The sequence below is a fragment of the Protopterus annectens genome, chromosome 1.part0, assembly GCF_019279795.1.
Source record: "Protopterus annectens isolate FY-2018-M chromosome 1.part0, PAN1.0, whole genome shotgun sequence".
Taxonomy (NCBI): domain Eukaryota; kingdom Metazoa; phylum Chordata; order Ceratodontiformes; family Protopteridae; genus Protopterus; species Protopterus annectens.
The window spans coordinates 1,901,910,533-1,901,938,341 of record NC_056725.1 but is presented as its reverse complement, the minus strand read 5'-3'; the positions used below and the strand labels follow the sequence as shown (position 1 = coordinate 1,901,938,341).

At 36.2% G+C, this 27,809-nt stretch overlaps 1 protein-coding gene across 1 annotated transcript in view; it reads left to right on the top strand.

The window, feature by feature from the left end:
* MYO15A (myosin XVA) overlaps positions 1-27,809 on the top strand; it is a 1,299,796-nt gene that overhangs the window by 158,115 nt on the left and 1,113,872 nt on the right. Inside the window, exons 11-12 of the mRNA XM_044070057.1 lie at positions 11,346-11,404; positions 13,693-13,816. Coding sequence (XP_043925992.1) covers positions 11,346-11,404; positions 13,693-13,816 — 183 coding nt within the window. The remainder of the gene's footprint in view (positions 1-11,345; positions 11,405-13,692; positions 13,817-27,809) is intronic.

The window sequence follows — 27,809 nt, the reverse complement described above, 5'->3', positions numbered from 1 at the left end:
CTGTCTCCAAGCCTGATTGCATGTAACTGCATGCACACAAGGTACTGCATTGAGGGGGACAGAAAAAAATAAGGCAATACATTACAGCTCATACATGTCTTGCTTTTGAGTTAAAAAAATATTCAGTTTTCATGCACATCTTGAGACTGCATCAGTTTAACAGACATGGTCTCTCTGGAATACAGCAGAGCAATGGAACATTTAATTTTACTCTTAATTGTGGGAAAGCACATAAAAACTAGCTCTTCATTCCCACATATATATCCTTAGCATAAGCAAACCATAGCTAACTTGATTGCATATCATTTAGCAAGAGCAGCCATTTCCACTTCTGAAAAAACAGCTTTAGTGTAGGATTTAGACTAAAACATTGTGATTATATAAACTAAAAGGTTACTTGCATGCTTTTCTGCTGTCCTTTAAGAATAAATGAGATAAGATGAAACAAATGGCTGAAATTTAGACTCTCAAATGAGTATCTATCATTTACATAACAGACACATATTTACGTATAGGACCCTACTTGATCTGCTCCTTATAGAAATATAGCTTCATCATCTAGGAAAGACAGGTTTGCACCTTTTTGGCTCATATATTGTTTCAGAGTTTAAACTATTTACATAACTAATTTACAATTTACAATTAAAGAAGCATTGGGATAAACACTCCTGTGGTCTCACCAATGTGCAGTTTAAGTAATTACCCACTTTGTGTATAATTAAAACAGTTACTACACAAACTGCATTTAAGAAAAACTATATATGTATGATTGAAATGATAACACTTTCAGTAATGGACAGCATTCTGCACCCATGACGCTTATTTGTATTTTTATGTACTTAAAAGTCCATGCATTACCTTGACAAGAAAGTCTTAAACATCTTATTAATATGATGAGCATATCACATTCTCTGCCAATGCAGAATACATTTTTATGAACTCAGTAAATTAAGGAAATATATTCCAAATAATAGTAAACTAATTCTTTACAAACCAGCATGCATTATGTAAGTTTTTTCATGATAAACACACACGGAGTTAACTCATGGTTGTGAAAAAGAATAAAGTATACAGCCTTTCATTGCAATATTTGTAACTTTCAACCACTCCACCTGAAAAGGACATATTTCATTATGTATGCAGCATTAGAGAATGTGCTGTCTTGGTTAAGGAATATGTAGATTAGTCAGATAAAACAAAATAAATATTATAGTGTCTAGGTCTGCATCATCCATTTTATGATGGGTGTCAGTAACTTAATGAACTAATTAAAAACTCTTACCTATCTTAAAAAAGTAAGCTGTTGTACAATATTTCCATCAGTAATATGCTTGCTAGTTTTACTAAGTATTGCCAAAAGTCAGTTTATACATTTTAGTTAAACTGGCAAGCATATTATTCCTGAGTTCCCAAACTATACAATATACTTTAACTTATGCTTTGAAAAAAGATTACAGGTCTACATTTTGAACACAAAGAACTAACCGACTGAAAAGAAATGTTTTTGATTTACAGTAAGACAAGAATGGAGTGCATAATGTGGACTTGCCAACCCTGGGGAGCAAGATGCCACAGATGGTCCACAGGGAAGACCATGATCAGTACTTTCATTGATAGTATTTGCTGTTACAGCCAGGACACCATGTGCAGGAACACACATGCATGCATTCTCATATGCAAGCATGTAGCAGTAGTCACAACCATGGCAGGAGGAAAAAAAAGCACTGATAATGGCACCACACCTGGCTCAGTAGTTGCACTTTGGGGTCATGAAATGGGCAATAGGGCCCTTACCTCCAGAAAAAGAGATATTAGGAAATCTGGGGGAAGACTAAAGAGTGGAGATCAGAAAAAAATTGTTCCATATGACTCATGACAGAGAACTTTAATCCAAGTGAGATGTACAACATGCATTCTCATAACATTTTGCTTGAACAAAAAAAACGAAAAACGGACTAGCCGCAAACTAGAAACACAAAGAAAAGTGTAACACAGCTCAGTGCGTGAATGTCACAATAAAGGCTATTAGATTTAGCGCTTTCTTCCACTTTATTAAAAACGTGAACTTCTTCAGAAAAAAAGACAATGTGCCCTCCCAAACACAAGTCTTATAAATTATTTAAACAGGATGTGATGTCATGAATTCTCTATCCTTTTTTTTAAAAATCCATATTACGTTTCAAATATCTGAAAAATGTTTTGACATTGAATACATTGAACTACATTGTGATAAATGACTTCTGCATTTGTTTTTACTTCATCAAAAGTAACACTGATGTTTTATCTACTTTAGAAGCTAATGTATATATTGTATATTACACTATGCTTGATTGTACATTGCACTGTGCTTGTTCACTAGAATGTATATACACAGTAATTTCTACGTAATTAGTCTGAGCTACTCTGTTATTGCTTACATTTTTGTATGTTTGTTTATGAAATCTTTTGCATTTCTCCCCAGGTAAGTCTGAAATTACTCAATATTGATCGGTGCACTACCAAAGAAAATAAATGTAGATAAACTAAACTAAAATAAAATAAAATTACAGTGCTTTATCAACCTAGTAATTAATTTAACATATATACAAACTTAAAATAATAAAAGAAAACATGGTCTCTGGCTGGAACTTGAATACAGCTTTCACAACTGTTATTTTGCATAGCTACTAGCTTTCACAACTTTTATTTTGCATAGCTGTATGAAAAACTCACATTTACTACATACAACACCTGCATATATCATTTGCTGTAATATAAATTGTCATATAAATTGTGTAAGTAACAAACATTGTTACCATTTTGCTACATTTGGCAAGAAACTTTTTTACAAAACATAGTTAAAAATGTATTAACTTTCTGTTTGGAAAATGCTTCATCTAGGCTCAGATGAAACATGTTTTATAATAAGGTAATGTGATTTACAATTGCTTTCCAATTTGTCAGCCTGGCAGTTTCTGCAAATAACATACAACTCCTTACAATTCTGTCATAAAAATGATAGTCTTATGTAATTAAACTTTGTTTATAATTTATTACCCTGCTGTTAAAATAATTCTGTCCAGCATTTACAACCTTTATTTGTATCCAGACCATTAGACAATCTGCAAGAAACTGCTTTGCCTGTACATGATATACATCACATCCAAAGAAGCAGTACTGTAATCGCATTATATACTTCTAGCTGCCGGAGAAATATCAGTAATGCCTTGTATTTACGTGCTACAGCCCAGAACAGATATAGTCTGAAATGTATCATCACTACCTTTGCCTCTTTATTTTACTTGTTTGTGATTTGCAAGACTTTGCACATATCAAGACAACCTTGGTAATTATCTTTACTTGGCCTGCTCTGCAAAGCAACTGTTCATTAATAATTGTAACTGATATTGTAGTAAAATTTACGTCAGCGTTTGAACTATTTGCACATTTACCAGTTGTTTGACAGCCTGCATGTAACAAATTTAGACATCTGTTTATAACATGTTCTGTAAAACAAATAGTTTCCTTTCCAGAACAGCCTGAAGAATGCATTAAAACAAAATTACTAATTGTGCCTTGTGGTTTCTCTTGAAAAAAGCTTTGACATTTGAAATTGTCATATTACTATTTGATACTTGTCAAAAGAAGAATATGAGAGAAATGTCAGTGTATTTTAAACATTTATATTTGCTTCCCTGCAGTTGCTTGAGGTGAAATTGCTCAATCATCAGTAGCATATAGAAAAACACAGGAAAAAAGGCATAACTCTGATCACATTTCTCTATAGGAAATGACTGTCAGTGATTTTTAAGTGTGCACCTGCAAAGATTCAATTGTTTTGGGAGATTTCTCCCTTCTTTGAGTTGGTCAGACCATGAAGTTGATATATATATATATATATATATATATATATATATATATATATATATATATATATATATATATATATATATATATAGATATATATACACACACACGCACATATATATATATATATATATATATATATATATATATATATATATATATATATATATATATATATACGTGTGGGAGTATGGAGGGCTTGCCCCTGCAAAAAAGACTAAAATTGATTTTTTTCATCCTTTTGTATTTTGGAATTTTTTTTTGTCCTTTCAACTTGTTGGCTTTACATAGTAGAACTATGTATGCTACTCTGGAGTGCAGGAAAACATTTCATATTTACTATATTTGATAACATTACATACCCTTTAGTAAAGTTTTTCATGCCATTTAGCACTGTTTCGCAACTGATTTAGTTTGTTTTTGATGGCACGTTTTCATTTTAATAAGATCTGCTAAAACTTTTCCTTATTTTTATGCTAACATTGTTGAAATTCTCTAACAAAGGAACATTTCCTATTCCATTTATTTTCAGATCCACTCTCCAGGAGAATATTATGGCCCTTGATCTGTCGTCCTTTTAGCAACTTTCTATTGCCTCTTGAGAACATTATGCTAGGGTCATTTAAGACTTTTGTTGTGCCTGCAATGGCTCCTGAGATAGTATCCTTCAACCCACCTAAGTCTAGAAACAGATGTGTACCAGACATAAGATAGAATACCAATAAAATGAATGCTATAAATTTGAATCCAAAATGTCAACTTTTCAAATCACCAAACTGTGAAGTAGCAGCATATATTACAATCAGTTATTACTGTGAAATGACTTTACAAATAAAAATACAATAAAAAGGGGTGTGCAGCATCTTTCAGTCTCCGGACTCATCATAATCATCCCTGTAACTTTATACATGATACTTTGTAGTGCAAAATATAGTGTGATTGCAGCATCAATCTATAGACAAATCGATACATAGCTAGATTAGGAAGTGTGGGAAAGAGGGAAGTAGAGCACCTCCACCCAACTACAACAGGTATAATAAAGTATCCGAGTTTTGATTAGTTTTACATTTGTCTTCTATGTAATAATAATATTATATTTCAAGATGTTATATTGCTTCAACATTCAGTGTTTGATACTGCACCTTTCTGGATTCAGTTTTATGGTATTTTTTCAAGTGGTAGCCCTTTTATGGTAGGTACCCTCTGCTAGGACACACCTTTGCAGTCTAGTTTAATGACTGGTTTACTCTTTTAAAAATAACAGCTATTTTAGTTCTTTAAATACTGCAGTTACTTTGACTCTGCACTGACACAAAACAGAAATTGTCGTGTGTCACTCAGTATTACCATTTGTTCCCACAAAGTTTTTTTTTTACATAGAATGCAGTAAGCAGATTTTTCACAAGTTATAAAGGTAAAATTCGCTTCACCACATTATTTACAGAGTAGAATACCTCACCCACAAGCTCTATTAAAACAAAAACTCTTTACCTACATATAGGTATGTAAGGAAACCACCACTAGATTTAAAAAAAAAATTGCCGGAGAATGAAAGGTTACAGACACGCAGTTTGATAGAGTAAAAAATGTTGATAATGTCAAGATTAATATTCTCACTCATTCAAGGACGTATAATTCATATTTTATTTGCCTAACTAATAAGAATAAGAATTAAAAAAAATAAAATTGTTAGCTACTCATATATATGTGCATATATAGGTCTACTTCACTTCATCGAAATCCCATTTCACTGACATTCATTTCACTGAGAACAAATCACCTAAAGTTCACAACACTGACAACTCATTTTACTGAAGTGTAAGCTATAGACTTGATGTGGCAGCGTATAGAGTACTGTGAGGCAAGTAAAGGGTATATGCCCTTTTCCTCACTGTAGTGCGACCTGGAGTTAGTATATATAGTTAGGGGGATGTAGGGGTGTAGCCCCCCCCCCACTTAGTTTGGTTTTATGTTTTCTGGTTTGTGTTAAGAGGATATATAAATAGTTTTTAAGTTGTGGATAGAGGTAGCCATTCGTTTTTTGAGTTTGTTTGTGTATGGTTTTCCATTTAGTCTTGTGAAATTTAGCATTTTAACCTGTCGGTGAAATGAGATTCAGTGAAATGTGTTGTCAGTGTTTTGAATTTTAGGTGATTTGGTCTCAGTGAAATGGGATTTTGGTGAAGTGAAGTAGACCCGCTTATATACATATATATATATATATATATATATATATATATATATATACATATAAATATTTCAAGCATGGCCAATAATGCCCTTCTAGCCTGCCAATATACCAAAACAGTTATTCCCATATTAAGTGCCCAGGTTGTTTTTAAAACTATCTAAATTAGTATTTGCTTTAATGTAATTTAATGTCATCTGGTAATCTATTCCATGCATCAACTGTCTCAGAGAACCAATTAGTTCACGTCTTATTCCTATAGAACCTTCTACATAGGTTATCTGATGATTCTCTAGTACTTTTTGATAACCCCAAACATTCCCAGAGGTAGTGGCCTCTAAATGTTTTATATACTTGAATAAGGACTCCTTTTAAATATCTATATAATATAATGTACAAGTTCAGATTTTTATTCTTTCATGATAACTTAAGTTTTCACATCTGTGGAAGCCCTCAGTATATTTCTGCTGTACTCTTTCCAGTTTACTCATGATTGTTTTCTTATAGGGTTTCCATATTGTTATTCCATACTCAAGTTTGGGTCTAATGTAACTAACAAACAATAATTTCATAATTTCTGACTTTCTAGACTTTATAAATATTTTTATACAACCTATAGATGTATAACTATCATTATCTAGTAGGTTGATATGATTAGGAAGCTCAAAGCTGGATCTACTCATATACCCAGTCCTTAAATGAATCTACAGTTTCAATCACTGTGTGCTGTATTAAATATGCACCTCTCAATCTGTGTCTCCCAAATCTCATATGCTTAGTTTTTGATGTATTTATCAGCATATTATTCTTCTGTGTGCAAATGGTCAATTTAGTCAAGCTTTTTTGCAGATATGCCCTATCTCTGACACATGGAATCAGTTTACCCATTTTCAAGTCATCTGCATACACAGACTGTAGAACACCTCGGATGAAAAAGATCTGAAAGATACAATGTAACAAATATGTACCTAGGACAGAGCCTTGTGGGACACCCTGACTGTAACTTAGAATTTCACTATTTGTAAGTCACGAAGCTATCCATCTTATCAAGAGTGCATCGACTCCAAGTTGCTCTACTTTACTGATCATTGGTTTGTGTATAACCCTATTAAGTGCTGAAGTTAAATCTATATAAATTACATCACAGTGCAATTTTCCATTTATAGCTGTTAGTATATTGTTATAGAACATCATGCTACAGATAGTAATAGATCTATTTTCAGCATATGCAGGATAATATATGGTTTCAAGTCCAAACCTTTCCAGCTCTGACAATAATTTATCCAACAGAACTTTTTCTACTATTTTACCACAAGATGAAAATAAACATATGGGTCTGTATGACTCTGGATTTGTCCTGCTCCACTTTCCTTTAATATAATTATATATTTGGTAATGGGCTATATCTTACCTCTGTAAATGCAAACTACCCCATCTCCCCATAGTATAACGGCTAGACACTAACCTTCTCTGCTCATTATTTTCTCAAACGTTAATTGCTCCAAGATATGGTCAAGGAGACTACTGAGGAGCCTAGCATAGTTTCCCAACTGCCGCAGAGTACTGTTTGGTTAACTGACTACCTTAAAGTCACACATTAGACAAATCAAAGTTGAGGGACACAATGCCTGGAGCTCAGGAAGCAGACCATTAACAGCTCAGTCTTAATCCTCTGCACTAACTGCCAGACTTACAGATAGTCAGGACTTTACATTTATTCTTCTTTCCTCATACATGAATGATCTATGAAGTATGAAATTACAAATTTTTCACAAGATACTGAACTGTTACCAATTAAACAATATAAAGATTTTCAGTGTGTATTCAAACACATGCAAGGTTTACAGGCAAACACTGAATAACAATTTGGTTAAAAAAAATTGTTTAAAAGGCTTGAAGGCCTGACTGAGCTGACTGTAGCATATTATGGTGCTGGACAATTTTTGAAAGTGTGCATCTTTAAGTGAAGGTTATAAATACTTCATCAGAAGTCACATTTATCACAGAGGATCATGAAGAGGGTTTTTCCTTGCTCCAAAACTGCAGTGATTCAGGAACTGATTACTTAATAAGAAGTGATGTTGGAAATATGAATATGTGAGACAGCAGCTTTGCCCTCCAAGTGAAAATTGCATTTCAAATTTGCAACAAAATGCTTTTGAGCAACTTGATTTATTTAAAAGTTCTTTACACTACTTGCATTTTGGCAAATAGATAGTGATCCAAATAAGAAAGACACAAGTCCAACAGTCCATACTATACCTGACTATTATAAACATACATAACTCCATCTCCACCATAAATATTCTGCCACTATTAATAAATGACCACTGCTCAATAACTTTTACAATTACACAGCAGAACAAAGTCGGGACCCAGCCCTTGGAAGTAGTGCAAAATAGGACAAGCACTTTTGTCTCAAATACAATACAATAGAGACTTCACCAGATCTAACCATCCTGTAACGCTACCACCAACAGTAAAAGACTTGAGGAACCAGTCTAGCAGTAATACTGACATACTCAGAAACTTTCCCAAAGCCCACAGCTGGAATCATATGCTCTCCTTAGATGATCCTAATACACCAGTCATAAACTTAACCAAGTTTCTATTATATCTCCAAGACAAGTTTTTCCCACTTAGCCACTGGCTTTATAAACTCACCAAAACTAAATGGCTACTCATCCAACTCAAACATTGCCACATTCTAGGGGATGAAGCATAGCAAAAATGGAACCAAACCTCCATGACTGGCAACCACATCTCCTTTATAACTTTATACAACCTATGCAAGAACTTACATAACCTATCGAAGTCCATCTGAAGGCTCAAAGAAAATCTCTAAAGAAAGAAACAAATTACTCTATTACATTACTCAAATATTTTTGGAAATAAGTTAACCTTCTTTCAGGAAGATCTCCTCATGCTACCCTGTCTACAAGCACCATTCAGTGTTGCATAAAAAAACTTTTTCTAGAAACCTTCCTTAAAGAATTTAGCAATCTCCCATTAATAAACTCCACAACCCTCTCAAATCATGCATTTCCTACCCCACCACCATTCATTCCTCCTTCCGCTTCAAACACACATATCCCAAAGACGTTTCTATTGTATTTGAAAAATTTCCCAGTGACACCCCTCCTGGATCTGACAACATAAATCTCTGGTTCATATATCACTGCAGAGATCAGTTATGTCTTTCTCTCACCCAAATATATATCCCACGTCTCATACAAATCATCATGCCACAAATTTGGAACCATTCCCAAAGCAAACAAACCCAAACGATAGCTCTCATTTCCATCAAATACCCATCCACCCAACTCTTTGCAAATGTCTAAGAAAGCTAGTCTACTCCCAACTCTCTCACTCTCTGTCGATATATATATATATATATATATATATATATATATATATATATATATATATATATACACACACATATGCCCAGCAGAGCTAGCTACTGGTTTCCAAACAGAAGAGATTCTGGCCTGAACAAAGTAGTATGACAGCACTTTGGTCCCTAACTAATGACATCTTGCAAAATACTGATAGAGGCCTCTTTACAGGTGCCCTATTAATAGATCTGACAAAGACATTTGACCTCACTGACCACTGTTTTCTCCAAAATAAACTAACAGAAACTGGTATCAGTTCAGACTGCATTCCCTGGTTTAAAAACTTCCTCACTAACAGACAATTCAGAGATCTACCTAATCAAAATCTGCACCTATCATTAAAAGTGTGCCACAAGGATCCATTCTTGGTCCCTCCTTTTCTATTAACAAACTTTCTTGTGACCTCCCCCTTTTCCCACTCATCCTCTGTGAAGATAACATGGTCATTTGCAGAGCAAGTCATTCTCATACCAACATTCAGTCCCAGCTTCAAAGCTTCACCAGTGTCTCATAAACCATGAACTATTTCTCAACCCCTCCAAGACTAAAAATTATGCTTTTTGAAATTTCACAGGAAATTTGCCACCCACCTGACTGTTTAACTATCTTTGACTTGAACAACCATAACATAGAAACAACCTCCACCTTCAGATTCCTAGGGTTATGGCTTGAACAGTCACTAAACTTCCAATTCCATAAATACAAAGTGAGAGCAAAAATAAACACCCTCCTCTTCTGGATGAAAAAGATCTCCCCCTTTCTATCCCAACCAGATGGAGCAGCCATCGGCAAAAAGTTCTCCCTTCTCAGCTTTAATATGGACTTCCCATTTTCACTTATGCCACACTCCAGACAATCTCTAACAGCATCTGCCCATTCATCACAAACTGACCTCCCTGTGAAGATCACTGTATCACTCTAGGAAAAGCCAAATGGCCATACAGTAGGATCACATCTTCACAAACTACTCCAGATCTATACATTTACATCTCTTGCAACTAAACTTCATTAAAAATCCTCCTCTTACAACCTGAGACACAATTCATAATCCACACCAACTCTTGTTAAACCTACATTCAAACCCCACAACATTGCGCATAAATTTTCATGCTAAGCACCACTCTTTGGCATCCTCTCCCCATCAACCTAAAGGAAATCAACACTTACTCCAAATTCAGAATGCAACTCAAAAAGCACTTCATCCAAGCTAAATGTTTCTGCTTCAACACAGGATATATCACCTAACACTGTGTCCTTTTCTCCTTTCTAATTCTCTTCTCCTCTCTCAGATTTACTTGAGGTTCATCCACTCTAGAAACTAATGTGTATTTTGTACATTATAATCTGCTTGTTCATTACAATGTGTGTATATACAGTTTTTTTCTATGTAACTAGCCTGAAGTATAGCAGTATTGCTTATATTTCTGGGGTTTTTTTTGTGAAATGGTTTGTATTTTACCAGGGCTGGGCCTGAAACCAGCCAATATTAATCACTGCACTACCTCAGTAAACAAATATGAATAAATAAATAAACTAACACAACCAAAGATGCAGCACAAGTTATGAGAAAGCAGTAAATCCATTATCTTTGAGAAATACCATGTTCTCAGATGAGCTGCTGTCAGTTTGCATTTTGTGTAAGTTGTAGCTAGGAATATAGTTAAACAAGCAAGCTGCTGCATTATTATTATTAATTATAATTCCAGTAACATAGTTACATACCGCATGAAATAATTTAAAAGTCAGCCACATATGTTTTTAGAGTTGACACTGGACACAAGTACAATTTATGTGCATGTTCTATGGTCGTTCTAACAGAACAATATTCTTCTGCTTTTTACTGCTTTATTTGACGCCATACACTTTTATACTGCTTTATTCAAACTATGCCATGCTTTTTATTTTTCATTCAGGAAACCATGAGAGAAAAAATCTTCACCCCACTTAGTGTGGAAAGTGCCGTGGATGCCAGGTAACATATGCTTAGCAGAAACTGTTTTTTTTTTTCATTATACTGTTTCTTCCATGATGTACCATACACCTTAACAGCTTTAGCCTCAGGCACAGGGTGCACTATGCAAACACCTGTCTTCTCATATAATTGTTAAAGAGACAACTGTTCTGGTTAAAACCGTACACTCTGTTGTTCTGGTTGCCTGTACCTAGATTTTACAAAACATAAACCAAAGAAAATAAAGAAAAAATAGTCAGGAAATGGGAGTCCGTGACTAGGCAAATGCATGTCAGTCTTTTTCAGTACCAACCATGTCAGAAGGTAGAGGAGGCTTATCTCTAATCATTTTTTGAGGCACTTGGATGTACTAATATAGCACATGAAACTGCCTGTCTTCAATGGTCTTATTTTTGTTCAGAGAAAATATGCCTGTTCAGAAAACTTAAAAAATGGTTTGGAATGTAAGTAAAACTACGTAGAATTCACTGGCTGATGGTAGAAACCTGGTGTAAATACCAACTCTTTTTTCATTAGTTACGTATATGATGTAGAACACGAATAGATAGTCTAACAAACATGATTAGACCTTTAATATTTACTGATGATAATAAGATGACATATTCATAACTCCCATCCACACTTTGCATAAAGTGTAGCAAGGACTCTAATTGCCTAGTAAACTGGATCCAACAAGTTATAATACAAATGGTGTGGACATCAGATGTCAGGATGTAAAATATTAAGGTATGCTATGTATCTTAACAAAAACATTTATATTATGAGGTAGTTATAAAGGAGACCAGTGGATTCTATCTGTGCAGATAAAATAATCTCTTGATACTGCACAGCATGGGTTATTAAGGAGGATTAATGCACATATATGGTATTCCACAAAGGTTTATTTCTTGGGTAAGAAAACCATGTACTGGGTACTTATTTTTCCAATTTTAAAATGTCTGAAAATGCAACCCAATAAGGGTAAAGATAAGCATAAAGCCTGGATGTTCTGTAAGTTGTATTTGCATCATACATAAATCATATTCCACTACATACTAAAACAGAAGAATGTATGCACAAAGGCAAACTTGGAAAGTGCCTTTATTGCACATGTAAACAATTTATACATGAGGTTTAAAAAGGAATAATATGATTTATGGAATAATTCAAGGAGCTGAGGTATAAAATGAAAATAACACAAAAAGTTGATTGGTTAGACTATGAGCTACACTTACAGAATGTCAGAAAAAATGTATTGAAATTACAACTGAAGGGTTGGCAGGGAACGATAGATTTAATGATGTCATTAGAAAATTGTTTCAGTAATACTTACTGGTAACAGGTCTATTGAAACAGGATGTGCAGGTGAGTTGCTCTTTAAGGAAGAAAGATGCAAAGAAGTAAAGAGTAAAAGCATCTAAAAAGCATGTTTTTTATAGAATGCAAGGAACTTCAGTTTTATGGGAATTATGAAAGTAAAGAATTGTAACCAATATAAAAGTGAGCATTACCAAATTCTGTTTGCACATTTAAACACATAACAGAAAGACCAGCGACAGAGGAAGGAAAAAAGGAAAGTGAGATATTTTGTTGTACTGTGTGCCTCCTCACTTTCTCTCCCTTTCACTGTCCCGCTGTCTCTCTCAGTGTACATAGTTTTATGTATATTTTATACTGTTATGTAGATATATATATATATATATATATATATATATATATATATATATATATATATATATTATACTATTTTGTATGTGATATATACACACACACATATATATATATATATATATATATATATATATATATATATATATATATATATATATATATATGGACACACACATGCACATGTAATGCATAGATAACATGCATTTTGATTTCTGTTTGCTTCCATTTATATGCTTTAGTTAGTGCTGACAAAATTAGACTAGAAAAGGGAAGAATTAATCTTTTTTAATTCTAAATTAACCATTTTTGACAATAATCAAATGATTTTTAATGTATACAATAACAGAAACTTTATGTTATTTGATAGAAATCCATCAGTAATCCTATACCTCTCTATGTATGACATTGTATCCAAAGGATGGCACCTGAGAAATGTATTACATCTGTCATACGGCGAGTGTTACTTATAGATACTGCACTATGTGATATACGCTTATGCATTCTGCACCAATAAGACTGGCTAATACATATAAAATAGAATACCAGAACATTATATTGTTGGATCATCACATGTAACATACTTTCAACTTTAACTGTAGGCTTTTGAAATTGACTATCAGTAATATTTTATGTTTCAGAGATGCAATTGCCAAGATCCTGTATTCCCTGCTCTTCAGCTGGCTTACTGATCGGATAAACCAGCTGGTATACCCAAAGCAAGAAGCCCTGTCTATTGCAATCCTGGATATATATGGGTTTGAGGTATGACTGTCTCTTCATGTCATGTGCAGAAAAGTATTAATACACAGTCATGCTTGGTTATATTACTCAGAACAGATACCTGAAACTGTCATTTCGTAAACAACAGAAATGCTTATGCTGACTAGTAGAGAGCATAAGATGATAAACCCTACAAAATAGTTACAAAGTCCTGCTTCAGCGAAAAGGAACATTCTCAAAATAACTGGAATATTATATACTGCATATTAAAAAAATATAATACAGACAGGAGAAATTATGTAACATTTGCCATACTATTATGCATTTCTGTAGTATAAAACTGGAGTATCTGTGATTGGCGAGGCTACATCTACGTGATTTTCACTAATCTGAAAACATCAGTGTAAACATTGTGATGTCTTCTAAACCTTCTCCTGCCACCTCTGATTCTTTCTCACACACACACACACACACACACACACACACACACACACACACACACACACACACACACACACACACACACACACACACACACACACACACACACACGCACGCACACACACACACACACACACTCACACACGCTCTCACACACACACACACACACACGCACACACACACACACACACACACACACACACACACACACACACACACACACACACACACACACACACACACACACACACACACACACACACACACACACACACGAGTGCCCACTATTACAAGTGATCCGGATGCAGCTGCCTGTGCTTGATGTTAGTTGGCAATCAGTAAATGGAACACAGAAGCTCTAAACTACCCAGAAGTTACTGGTTGATGGTAAATACCTTTCAAAGCAGGATCCTAACAGCATGCCAGATGGCATTTGACTGAATAACATGGCTTATTAGATAATGGGCAAAACCCCCATAAAGTCCATCCCTGCAGTGTGATTTCACAAGATTGCACTGCCCAGCCATCATCATCTCTAACTGGGAGTGGGTGAGCAAGAATGAGTGATTGATGAATGACACACTCTCATGGTCAGTGGGGAGTGGACACTATGCCAGGAGAAGTAGGACAGTGGATGTGTAACATATGCCAACACAGCTAGTTGGAATTTAGTAAAGAATTATATGTTATTTGAATATCAAACTGATTTGTACAGATACTTGTGTTGAAAATGGATTTGTAAAGTTGCTTGTGTTAAAAATGTACCACCAGGAGGTCCTGACTGTATTGTAACTGAATTAAATATATGCAGTGGATATAAAAAGTGTACACACCCCTGTTAAAATGCCAGTTTTTTGTGCTATAAAAATGAGACCACAATAAATAATTTCAAAACTTTTCCCACATATAAAAAAAATGAGACCACAATAAATCATTTCAAAACTTTTCCCACCTTTAATGTGACATATAACCTGTACAGTTCAATTGAAAAACAAACAAATCTGTTAGGGGAAAAAATATAAAAAATAAAAAAATGTACAATAACCTGGTTCCATAAGTGTGCAGACCCTTAAACTAATACTTTGTTGAAAAACCTTTTGATTTAATTACAGCATTCAGTCTTCTTGGGTAGGAGTCTATCAGCATGGCACATTTTGACTTGACAACATTTGCCCACTCTTCCCTGCAAAAGTACTCCAAATCTGTCAAATTGTGAGGGCATCTCTTGTGCACAGCCCTATTCAGGTCACCCCACAGATTTTCTATTGGATTTAGGTCTGGGCTCTGGCTGGGCCATTCCAAAACTTTCATTTTCTTCTGGTGAAGCTATTCTTTTGTTGATTTGGATGTATGCTTGGGGTCATTGTTGTGTTGAAAGGTGAAATTCTTCTTTATCTTCAGCTTTCTAGCAGACACCTGAAGGTTTTGGGCCAAAAGTGACTGGTATTTGGAACCATTTATAATTCCCTCCACCTTGACTAAAGGCCCAGTTCCAGCTGCAGAAAAGCAACCCCAAAGCATGAGACTTCCACCACCATGCTTCACTGTGAGGATGGTGTTCTTTTGGTGATGCAAAGTACCTTTTGGAATTGTAGCCAAAAAGTTCAACCTTGGTCTCAACAGACCATAACACATTTTCCCACATGCTTTTGAGAGACTTGATGTATTGTTTTGCAAATTTTAGCCAGGCCTGGATGTTTTTCTGTGTAAGAAAAGGCTTCAGTCTTGCAACCCTACCCCATAGCCCAGACATATGGAGAATACGGGAGATGGTTGTCACATGTAGTACACAACCAGTACTTTCCAGAAATTCCTGCAGCTCCTTCAGTGTTGCTGTAGGTCTCTTGGCAGCCTCCTTGACCAGTTTTCATCTTGTCTTTTCATCAATTTTGGAGGGACATCCAGTTCTTTGCAACATTACTGTTGTCTCATATTTTCTCCAGTTTTTGATGACTAACTTGACTGTGTTGCATAGTATATCTAATCCTGTGGAAATTTTTTTTGTACCCTTCTCCTGACTAATACCTTTCACAAAGAGGTCCCTTTGATGCTTGGTAAGCTCTCTGCGAACAATGGCTTTTGCTGCAGCAGGCAACTGAGTAAATGTCAGGAAAATCCTACTAGAACAGCTGAACTTTATTTGGGGTTAATCAGAGTCCCTTTAATTGATGGCAGGTGTGTACCCAAGAGGACTGAATGCTGTAATTAAATCAAAAGGTGTTTCAGCATGGTATTAGTTTAAGGGTGTGCACACTTATGTAACCAGCTTATTGTACGTTTTTTATTTTTTTTATTTTCCCCCAACAGATTTATTTTTCAATTGAATTGTACAGGTTATAGGTCACATTAAAGGTGGGAAAAGTTTGAAATGATTTATTGTGGTCTCATTTTTTATACCACAAACACCTGGCATTTTAACATGGGTGCGTAAACTTTTTATGTCCACTGTGTGTGTGTGGTGTGTGTGTGTGTGTGTGTGTGTGTGTGTGTGTGCGTGTGTGTGTGTGTGTGTGTGTGTGTGTGTGTGTGTGTGTGTATATGTATATATATATATATATATATATATATATATATATATATATATATATATATATATATATGTGTGTGTGTGTGTGTGTTTGTATTAACAGAGGATACTGGAAATTAAGAGGTTAAGCTCAGTTCCAGCTAACTTTGGGAAATAGTAAGAAAGTAAATTACTGGGCTTAGGCCATAAAGATGTTATCTCACAGTTTTGAATGAAGCCAGAGATGCAATCTCTGTAAGAAGCATGGTTTGTTAGTTTCTGTAGGAGGAATAAAAGTTTGTAATTGTTTTTTATGACTCCCAGAAGCTTTACCAGTTCTGAGATATCCTCTTGTGTGTGCATTATTGACATGTAGGTGCTAAATCCTGGCAGTTTCTAGCGATGGGGGCTTGCATGGGAGCCAGAAGTTCAGATGACCAGATGTATGTGATATAATTCTGTACATAAATAATATTTTAATATTAGGTGAGACAGAAGTCTCAGGGCAATCTGTTTCTTCGAACCTGACATACAAGGACCCCTCCCCTCCCCTACTTCATCTTCCCTTGCTCTATTAAGTAAGTAGGAACAGTAATTTTCTAGATCAGTCAGGAAAATGTAGTGTAAATAGTATTTTTTTTCTAAAATGTAGTGAATTTTCCCAGCTGTGTTATTTTTAATACTTCCTGTGATTGAAACTCTGGTGTTTACTATAAATAGATGTTTAGAATTTTCATGTTCTTTTATTATTTATTATTAAATACATTTAAACCTTTCATTGTGCTGGTTCTTTATAGAATATTTTAACCTTTGAGAGTACTTATATCTGTTGGTAATACTATGGCCACTCCTGAATCCTGGCTGCTTGATCAACATTACCATTTTTATTAATATTAATTTCACTCAGTATATTTGGGTACCCTGGCAAGAGCTTTAGGTAGCTGGCTTTATAGTGTCTGGCAGCAGTGATAACTACCTTATAGTCTGGGCAAAAGGAGGCACAGTGGGTAAATCTGTGCCAGCCTTTTCCAGGTGTGTGTGTGTGTGTGTGTGTGTGTGTGTGTGTGTGTGTGTGTGTGTGTGTGTGTGTGTGTGTGTGTGTATGTGTCAGCTACTTGGAGCAGGGACACGAAGCACTGCTTTCATAGAGAGGGTGCTGGAGGACTTGGCCTGGACATGATGCACTGCTTTCATAGAGAGGGTACTGGAGGACTTGGCTTGGACACTCAGCTGAGGACCCTATAGCTGTGCTAGTGGGGAGCCTTACTGGGGCCCTGGAGGGAGACAGATATAAAGAAATCCAGACCCCAGGCTAACTGATTTCCCTGTGTGCTCGTAATGGAAATTGTGCTTGATACAGAGAGGTGTGCATCTGGAAATACTGAGTGTACCCATTTGCATTCCAAGTGAACATCCTTCTCCGGTGTTAGTGGTGAGGATTCAGGCTCCTTGATTACTGACTCAGAGTGGGGACATCACAGAAGTAATTGATAATGCATGGTTGCTACATTAAGTTTCAGCATTTCACTAAACTTACCTGTGAGATGTTGCTTTTTTCACTTCATCAACAGCACAGCTGAACAATATCATAAAAAATGATTATGATTGGGGCTCTAGCTATAACTATAACCAGTTTATTATGATTTCAGACATGAATGCCAAGAAATTCACCCTGGCGCTGAAATGTGAGAGGTGAATCTCAGCATCTATCGCAAACACATAACAAGAGTTATGATTGGTGAGGCCCAAGCAAGCTTACTGTTTTATCTGCTTCACGTACTACTAGTTGCAGAAAAAAAGCATAGTAGTGACAATTGTTTTATTGGCTTTCTAAGCCTTTAAAAACAGTAAAACACTTTTCACTGCCAAACAGACAGTGGACAGAAATGAAGTGTCTCTCTGTGCCTGTTGTAAGTGTGGCAGAGCAAAGTATCTAACAACTTTTAAAGTTGTTTCATTTTCTACTGCTGTTCTGTGGTGGCTGGCACTGTCAACTGTTAACCCTTAGTGCAAGACCCAGTTTCAACAGTGCTTAGGGGTGCTTAACAAAAGCTTGTTAATCACCTTTTTGACATCAGAAAGGTGTTTAAGAAGATTGGATTTTCTTTTTCATTGTAGAGCATAATCTCGGCATTTAATGCATAATTTATTTTCTGTTTTGCAGTGCCTCTATAATCTTGTTGTAAGATGTGTTATAGCTGCATCAGTTTTCCACAGTTTTCATTGTGGCAAGTAATGGTATATGATCTACCACAGTACAGCCAGCAGGGGCATTTTTTACCACACACTTACTGTAGTTTCTCTTCAGTATCTTGGCATGTATACAGAGACACCAGTTTTATTCTGAAAAATGCTAATACTTTGATAGTGCAATAGCTCTATCAAAGGCCTGAGTTCTAGCCCCCAATGCAGCTTGTCTGCATGCAATCCATACTATATGCACACCACCAGTGTGACTATTTGTAATAAAATCAGAGATGTCACTGAATATGCATTTATCCACTTGAATGATCTCCTGACAATTACTGTTACTTGTATGCTCCAGGTGTATTTTAATTTGCTTTTCTTCACATGGTAATCATTTTAACAGTAGCAGTGACCCCTATTCCCAATGAACAATAGACAATGTCAAGCCATTTCATTATATTTCCTTTTAAATTGCTTTGGTAATGTTCATGTATCTCCCAAGCATAGACTGCCAACATCGTAGTACTGTCAGTGCAGAAACAATATAATCTTAAACAATAACTGACAAGTAGGCGTGGGTTTATGAGGATTTACCCACTGTTGGTAAGGTTTGATCATGAGGGTGAAGCCTGAGTGATTTAACAAAACCATCCATGGGTAAATAAATCCTTATATACCCACATCCACGAGTAAGTTATTGCTATTATACAATTGCATTATTTAAGAAAGAAAGTGCTTACCTTTTTTAAATAATGTCTTTGTCAAACAGTGCCTTAGTGTTCCTCTGTGGTTTTTCCTGCTCTTCTGCATTTGCTGATGTACTGTGCATGTGTACGGGGCATACATTCCAACGTTTGCACAGTACATCAGTGTCATTCAATAGAAGCAATGGAGAAAAAAAAATCTCCTTTGCTTTTTTTTTTTTTTAAACTATAAAATCTGGGCAGTTCAGAAGTGTGAAACTAATCATGTACATTTCTGTTTCTTTAGTTTTACATAATGTACCTGATTTTTCTTGTATTTGGTCTGCTTTCTATTAACATACCTCTTAACCTCTTAGCTCAAGAAATGTGGACAAAATGTTAAATAACAGGGGACAAAGACCCCAAAATAGGCATAGACTTTAAATGTTCCTGAATAACAAGATTAGTGTTAATGTGCATTGTCTAAAGGATATGAAGTCTGAAATTCAAATGCAAGTCATTATTTAGTGACAAAAAGTCACAAGGTCAACTTTTCCTCAAACTTGCCATGCCTGCTTTAGTGTAGGACTCTGGTTTTGAATGGAATCCTCCCTTCATTAAGAATGATGCCCAGATTAAAGAAAAATGATAATTGGCTAAGCAGCTAGTGTCATTCCAAGGGGATCCAACTTGTATTATACTGGACTGAGATGATCAACAGTCGTACTTGCTTTGTAAAGGCTTGTCTAGACTTCTCATTCATTTTCGCATACTGGCCAAAGTCTTTGCTGCACTCATGTACCTTTTTTGGTAGAGTTCATCTAATGAATATCCAATGTAACAAATAAATTCCTAAACTGAACAACATCATGGCGGCCCTTCTCAGTGCCAAGAATCTTAACCATAAACTACTTCATTTTGAGGAACTTCTGTGTGTAGCAGATGTCCATGTTTGTGTTGTTGCCAACACATGATTCAAATCTAAAGATGCACCTACCACACCATCAGACCCACTGAAACCTGTGGTAGAGTCTCTGCCTGTGGCATCTGTGTTTATCAGAAACAATATCCTTTCAAACTAATACTCAGAGACATTTCCAGAGATCACTGAACTTCAGCTCACACTATGGTAGTTATACTATCAAATTATAGCTTTATGTTGATTACTTTTCATGGTCCAGGTAATCATGACAAATTTCTGGCATTCTTAGTTGATATCCTTATATGAAGTGATCCATTAATTCCTGGCAACTTTAACTGTACCTCCATAGATTGGAAGACCTACACTTCTAACCTAGAGTATGCAGAGTGATTCATGAACTAGGTAAACCAAAACACCCCAAATCATACATTAATCTTGCAGTCCCTACTAGAACTTAATATGATGGTAAATTCAAGAATAAACTTCCCTGGTAGTTTGTTGATATAAGTAAACTATGCAACAAAAGTAGGAAACTCCTGAAACTGTCTACTAAAGGTAGACCCCCCAGCATGATAATTATATAAGAAACCTCACAGAGAAATGGAAGGCAGTTATAAAGACTAGAAGAGCTTCCCATGAACTATGGCTAGCAAGTATAGCAAAGGATAAGAAGTCCTTCTGCATTTATGCTAGAAAACTAAGAAATAGTTCCCAGCATTGCTCTACATTTGCTGCCAATTTCTCCCCTGAAACAACAATCCCAACCCCATTCATACCCAAATCACTTTGCCCCTTTTTTTATTAAGGATCATGTCTTAAGGGACTTGCAAAAGATGAAAAACACTTCATCCATTGGTCTTGATACAGGTTGCCTAATAAACAGTGTCAAAGATACACTCATCCATCATTCACCTCTTGGACCAATCACTGATTCAGGAAACTACAGATTTATTAGCCTCACAAGTCTTATTTGTAAAGTCATAGAGCATATCATCATTTACTTTATTAATCACAACATCAAAACACTGATTAGGCTCGACCACCCCCCTCCCCACCCCACCCACTCTCAGTAAACAGCACCACACAGATACTACTTTACCAGATCGGTGAAACCAGTAAAACATTACTTCTGCATATGCCAAAATCTTTGTGTAGGCCTCCTAGACATCATACTAACTTACCAGACCATGTAGCACAAATACTTACATCACACTCACATCCACACCCACAACTGATTTTATTGAGAGTCACCTGTGCTGCAGGCCTGTACAGTTAAGGTCCCATAGGTCTGCAGCACATCCCAAAGATATCTTAGCCATTAGTGACTTCATTGTGAGACTTAAAAAACAACACTCACCAGATTGGCAAATGACAGGGTAACAGCTGACTCACTGGTGGAAGGATTAGGAATGTTACCAGGACACTTATTGTTCTCGCATCACCCCATATACATTTATGCCCTTGTAGCTGCCATTTTGGGGAGTGATTAATCTTGGGCATTCCACCCTGGGAGGAGATACAGAGATACATCTTTGAGGTCTCTGCTCATGTCTTTGAAGAGGCAAGGCCATTGCATTGATCAGCATTCTACCACCACCAGGAATTATCCCTAAATTCAAGGGTAAAGTAATTGCTTTAATAATTTGCTAGTACAGTGGAGTCATTCTAGAGGGATTCAAAGTGTGTTTGCATGAGGTGAAATCATCAGCAGACCCACTTGCTTTACCAGGAATGGCCTGCATCTTTTACTCCTCGCTATTGGTATACTGGCCAAAACTTTTACTACCCCATAGTGCTATTTTTGGACAGACATCACGTGATGGACATCCCAACATCCGCAAACTCAAATCTGGATAACATCAAGGTTCTGCTAAATGTCAGAGGCCTAAATAACAAAGTCTTTGAACTTGAGGTCTTTCTTAACCTCAAAGACATTAGCATTTGTGTAATTACAGAAACCTGGTTCCATTTTAGCCATAGTACTCTGTGCATTCCAGGATACAATGCCGATCATGCATTCAAGTCTACCAGCAACTGTAGGGAAGTATTTATATTTTAACCACAAAAAGGAGCGAAATGGCTTTGCAAAAAAATCGCTAACTCAACATTGTGATGGCAGACTGTGATAATGTTAAGTTGTCCTTATTTTACTCTAGAGATGTTGACAAGATCCTTTTTTGAAGAACCAGCTACACTTGCTTTTTACTGCAGCATACTACTTTTATTCGCCCTTTTTTGTGGTTAATTTATTTAAAGTATTTATATTTGTTCATAACTCAATTGTTTCTCAGCAGATTTTGCAGGATACATACCTCAAACTGGTTGAAGTCCTAGTTGCACTGAATAAAATTAATTATCACATTGTCAAATACAAATTCTCATCTATTACCCCCTTCAGAGCATGCAGAATACCTTATCCAGTTAGAAACTTGAACAGTTAAACCAAGTATCTTTCTTATGGGTGACTTCAACTATCCTCAAATAAACTGGCAAACATTTATTTCTAATGACAAATACGTCCAGAAATTTTTTGACTTTGTACTAATTACATAAACTTGACCAAAATGTCCCCCTAACCACCAGAGATGTTAATCTTGATTTTTGTTGTCTCAGACATTTCTCCCACTTGCACCATTCCACTAATTACCACTCTCCAGTCAAATCTGGCAATTTCAATGTAATTGCCTCTTGGAGAAACTGCTTGGTGGTTCCTAATAACTCCTCTGCATTCAGGGATCACCCCAAAACCAATTATTTACTATTTACTGATCTTACTGGCAATTACAAGTGGTATAGCTTCCCAGAAAATCTTGTAACTGGGGGTGCTGCCTGCTGTTCTGTACTTTATTCTGTCTTGGATAGATACATTAAGACATCCATACTGATTTGGTGTAAACATAATAGGAAGTTTAGAACTAAACCCATACGGTGGAACTGCCACATCAACAAATGCTATAATAAAAAAGAAAAATCTCCTGGCCATTGCTAAAGATGCCCACTTCATCATGATAAAAGGAATTTCAAATTAGTATGTCTTTTCAATTGGCTGTAGATATGAATGCGCACGTGTGTGGAATGAAAGAATGACTGCAGCAGTGCTTGCCACATGGTGATGTGAACATTGCCTGTAGGTGATGGTCACTGTTGATATGACACCCCAACCCCATGTACAATATGTGAAAAAAGGGGGCTGAATCTGACCTTAATACCATAATATCAAAGTGTCTTATACTTACCAAATGGGAAATGTAAGGTCAACTATAAACTTAAGACTGCAACTAATTCAAAACACAACCATAAGGCCTTTCTCAGCTATATTATGAAGTTTAGAAGTAACTTATAATTCTGTAGTATCCTTATCTCCAATGGTACCTCCTTCTCTAATCCCAAGGACATGGGTAATATTTTTTCAAACAAATTCTCTTCCAACTTCACTACATCTACACCCACCCCTCTGTCTCCTCTATTCTTCCCTCCATTTGAAATCCATTTGGACTAAGTCCATTTGCCACTTGCCAAAATTAAAAACACTATTTCTGTGGTTCCTGAAAATATCTGTGGATGCCTGCAGATGGTGCAAAATTCTACTTAGCAAGAGCCCTCCATCAACTCTTCAACCTGAGTCACTCCACCAGTTATGTCTCCGTCATGTGTAGAATTGCGTTTGTCATGCCCTTACATAAACGTGATCCCTCTACTGACCCTGGGATTGGGATTTAGAAGCCTTTTAGTTACATTAGTATTATATGCAAGACTATGCAACATATTACAATGGAAGTAATATACAAGTAAATAGGTAGCCGTGTGTCCCTTGATATACACCAGTTCAGCTTTGTAAAAAGCAGATCATGCTTGATAAACCTGGCCATTTTCTTTAAAAGGGGTACTGAGGACATGGATAAGGGGCATACAGTCCACACTGCTTATCTAGACCTTGGGAAGTTGTTTGATACTATTCCCTATGCTGAGATTACTGACAAACTCTCCCCAATTTGCATTAATGCATACATAGTTAACTGGATTGGTATGTGGCTGGCTGACAGAACCCATACCAATAAGGTCTGGTACATTTGCTCTAGACAGAAAAATGTAACCAGTAGCACTGCCCTGGGTCCACTGCTCTTTGGTGTACATTTCTGTGACATAAAAGCCAATATTAAGGGATTATAGCTAATCAAGTTAAAGATAACAAACTCAGGGTAGTTATTAAATATCATTCTGACAATTTCCACTCCAGTTTCTTCCCATATCCAAAGATATCCAGGTAGGTGAGTTGACAGTGCTTATATTCCCCATATATATATAAGTGTGTGTTTGTGGTGTGAGTGTGCATGGTGTCCCTTCCAAGATTTTTCCTACAATACTACTATTTGTCAGGAGAGGCTCCAGCTTTTTACAATCCTGAAATTGGTAAAAAATGATAAAAAAATGGATTGCTGGAGGGATGGGTGTGAGTATGGATGGGTGAATGCAAGGATGGATGGCAAAAACATGGGTCCTTTCATTACCTGCCTTGCTGTATTACATTTCTGCATTGCCATGGCACATTACTGCGTTGCGTTGTTTTTGTATGTTGCATTGTTATGCTGATTTTTGCACTTCTCATCAGAGAATGCAAAATGTGCCTGAATAATGTAGAAAATGAAACCATGGCAGGTCACACTTACATATTTTATTTTCATTTATTTATTTTATTAATGTATAATGGCAGATGCTTCTGTTTTTTTCCAAATTCTTCTGAAGGATTTGCAAGAAATGGCAATAACAGTGACATCTTGAGATTTGTACCTGTAACTTTCAAGACACTACCCACGGGTCCTACTTTCTGAACTACAGGACTGTTCTTAGGCAGATTCTGCTCTGAAAAAGTGATTCTGCTTACAGACTGTGGAGTCAGCTCATACAACCAACACAAGCATTTTATGCCTGACTATCTGTAGGTGTCCAGAGTTTGAGTACAGATCAGGTATCTGAGGAGCCACCTGAGTGAGGTAGGACCCAGCAATGGATATCCCACTACCATGTCTTGGGGGAGGGTGTCTTACTGCTTCAGAAGCTTCATATACTGGAGACCACAACCTGGCCTCCAGTATTTGAAATCAAGCAGCATGGAGGATGAAGATGGCATGCATAAACCTGCCATATCTATGTAGGTACAGAAAGACCGGGTCTATATTACATCACCGAACGCTTAAAAAAGCAAACAGTGATTAACTGACCCTATGTAAGAGAAAGCTTACAATACCGAACTGTCAGAACAGCGATTTTTTTTCCAAGGGAAAAAAAATCGCTGTTCCAACAAAAAAAAAAAACAAAAAAAAAAAATGAGTCTTCAGTCTTCTAATAGAAACCCAAAAGACCAGTGTTACATGTAGCTCTCATCTCCCATTACCGGGCAGGAATATGTACTGGTGACAAGGGTGATCCTGTTTGAAGAAGATCCCCCGCATGAGGTGATGTGGAATGGTGACTTGATGGAAATAAACTGGGCAACAAGACAAAGGTAGAGCTAGAGGCTCAAGGGATTGTGGGACAAAATAAATCATGTGATGGTGTTCCATAGACAGCAGTTTGAAAAACTCTTCCAGAAATAGTAAGAAATGAGCCACTTAGAGAATTTATTTAAACTCCCAAGAAACCAATGAAAAAAGTTATTAAAAGGGCTTTTACATTGTAGTTTGATTATTCATTTATTTAATTTCAATGGGATTTAAAAAAAATAACCATTTCATTTTACTTTTGGCCAAAATGTTTAACATGCCATCTAGACAATCCCACAACTCATTGATTATGCAAATTTTACTGTGTATTTTATCCACGAAAAGTGAGCATAATTTCACAGCTGGCATGCAGAGTCCCCTTTATGGTAAAGAGTGCAATAACTACCATATAAATTATGAGATGAGGTCATGTTGATAGTAAGCTAATAAACAGGGTCAGAAATGTTAAGGAATAACCATCTTATGTCACCTTGACGTGTTTTCTCTCACCAGCTGGAATAATCTGTACTGTTATAATTCAAAGAGTTGTTGAAAGAGTAAATTTATCAGCTTTTCTTAAAGCCAACCACCAAAAGCAAAATCTCAGAAAGCAACTATTTGGCCACAGATCAGATGACACATTTTCATTTAGCAGAACGAGTGCTGGATGGACCTCGAAAGAGAGGCTGGGAATGAGCAGCCAATGTCAGCTTGTCCATGCTTGGGGGAAGGAGGTGGCTTTGTTTGCTGCATTGGTGACACCTGCAGAACTACTTTATCACCTGCAGCAATGAGACTACTGAACTCAAGGTGTAGGGTGTGCCATGTGTGAACAGCAATTGTGCAAAGTGCAAATCCACCATAAGGAGGGCTTATGTGGAAGGACACAATCACTGCTTCACAGACAACAGCTCATCCTTCCAGTTTGCTTTGCTCTTGATCTATATAAATGAGTGGGCTATAAGATTCTCACCTCTGGGAAATAAAAGGTCAAGAGGGTAGGTCTACATAGTCAATGGGGGGATGAAGGACAAGATAAAGAGTGACTATTCCGTTCGGACTCAGAATCCTTGTTTTAATGGGAAAAATGACTTTACAGCAACACCTGAAAATGCGACACAACATATCTACTCTCTCAGAAAAGAAACACATTTCATTAGGAGACAAAATTGTGGGAATTTTAACACTGTTATTATCCCACTCATACCAGAAGGAAACAGCAGCACTGCATCTATGCCCTCTAGAATAGTCTACATAAATATCTATATGCATGGGGATGTGAAAATTATTGAATGTTGTTTTTGTTGAAAGGTGTATGTGTACTGTAGTAATACTGATTGCTAGTTTTGCCATATAATGTTACTACCACTTTTATTATCCATAATAACCTATGCATATGTATGGTTTTGGTTTTAATTATTGCATATGTTACCTGATACTGTACCTTCACTGATTCACTGTGGCTGAGTTTTCTGCATTTGCTTAAGTGGCATTCCAATGTAGATACAAAGGGCTGGGTGAGTTACTGTTAATGGATTGTGTGACAATATGCTCATAGTGATTCAGAGTTTATGTGGTTTGCCATTGCTTTTCAGCTATGTAGTCTTGGAGTTAATATATATAAGTAAGAGGGGTGGAAGGCAAACATTCTTGCACTGAGAAGTGTGTGTGCAGAGACTCAAACCCTCCCCCCATGTAAATGATGTATATAGTGTTTTTTTTAAGTTGGTATTTCTGTAGCTTAGTGTAAGCTGGGATGAAGAAAGTTTAGGTATTTGTGATAGACTGAAGTAATATAATGTTCAGTAATGTTTTG